Source organism: Penaeus monodon, chromosome 27 (genome assembly GCF_015228065.2).
Source record: "Penaeus monodon isolate SGIC_2016 chromosome 27, NSTDA_Pmon_1, whole genome shotgun sequence".
In the NCBI taxonomy this organism is placed as follows: domain Eukaryota; kingdom Metazoa; phylum Arthropoda; class Malacostraca; order Decapoda; family Penaeidae; genus Penaeus; species Penaeus monodon.
In genome coordinates, this window is record NC_051412.1 from 28,754,445 (window position 1) to 28,755,819 (window position 1,375).

Below are 1,375 nucleotides of genomic sequence, written 5' to 3' on the forward strand. Positions count from 1 at the left end.
TGATTTTGGTTTTGGAATTGCAGAGCAACTTGCATAACGTTGCTGTTAAAATGATAAAATTCTGTTTTCCCCAGTTGGGTTTTGCTTGACAGTGTGAAGTAGAAAAGAGATTCTCAGTAGGTGTGACTGCAGTTCATAGTTTTACCATCATGAACATGAAAATACATTCATGTATTGACATTGTATCCTTGGCCTAGATTTAGAAAGGTGCAGATTTGTTTAGTAAGCCTTGCAATTGATTTAATGTAACGTGGCATCAATATAGCTTACTGGCACTTTGCAAAACATAACCCAGCCCTTTTTGCCAGCCAGCGAGGAAAGGAGCGACGCCGAGACCCCGACCTCCACACTCCCCATCCGAAGATGGAGCGGCCCCCAGCGGGAGGCCAGCGATGAGGGGTGGGCGCCATGGAAGGGCGCCTCCCCGAAGACCCGCTACCGCAGCTCCCCGTACGCTAGGCAGCCTTCGCCCCACGGCGCCCGCCGCTATTACGACGAGCGGTACCAGGGCCGCGTGGCGCCGCAGTACGACCCCTACTTCTACCAGGAACGGGGCTCTGGCGTGGGCCCGCACCGCTCCATGCCCCACTGGTCGCGGAAGCAGCAGCAGGAGCAGGCGGCCGGCGTCCGCGGTCCTCCTCGGCAGTACCGCGGGCCGCGACCCTATCGCAGCCCCGTCAGGCAAGAAGAGGAGTTGCCTTTCAGGTCGGAAGGGCCGAACATCCCGAACGGCGCCCTTCTTGCGACGCCGCCCCCACGACGGGACCAGTGCTCGTCGCTGCCTCGCACGCCGTACTGGCCCGGCGCTGCTGACGGGCCGAGACGCCGCGCCTTTAGCCCCGGCGCAGAGGACAATACGTTCAGCCCCCTGACTCCGCGCAGGCGCTCGGCGAGATGGAATCCCTACTGACGCCCTTGACCCGCTTTCTGACGTCTCTGACTCGCGTCCTGACGCTGGCCGACCTCGTCTTCTGACCTCTCTCGGACCTCCTTGCTGGTGCTTCGACGTGAAAGCCTTCGCTCACCTCTTTCTGTTATCTGCGCATCCAGTAGGGTTATTTGTGGGATTTCTTTGTGAATTTTTAGTTGTTTGGAGATGTATTTATCTAATGTACATCATTTCATGAAACTGGCATTTGAGTTGACTTTCGACATTGTTCTTTATTTGTGAGATACTAATGTATTGGGTGTGTAAATATCAGTGTAAAGCGAGGGGAATTCTTGGTAAGTGTTTGCAGAAACCTTGCCAGATTTTACAGGAAGAGCGTCTTCCTAATTTTTATTTGTATTAGAGAAATTGTGTTGGATGTAAGTTTAAGAATTATATTTTGCATATTAGCATATGTAAGAGTTACTTGTGTGCGTGTTTTTTTTT

General features: G+C 52.8%; 1 protein-coding gene across 1 annotated transcript in view; it reads left to right on the top strand.

Annotated features, from left to right (window-relative positions):
* Positions 1-1,369, top strand: part of LOC119590753 (RNA/RNP complex-1-interacting phosphatase-like) — a gene marked incomplete in the record, with an annotated part of 90,071 nt that extends 88,702 nt beyond the window's left edge. Inside the window, 1 exon segment of the mRNA XM_037939462.1 lies at positions 313-1,369. Coding sequence (XP_037795390.1) covers positions 313-910 — 598 coding nt within the window.
* Between the last annotated feature and the right edge of the window lie 6 nt (positions 1,370-1,375).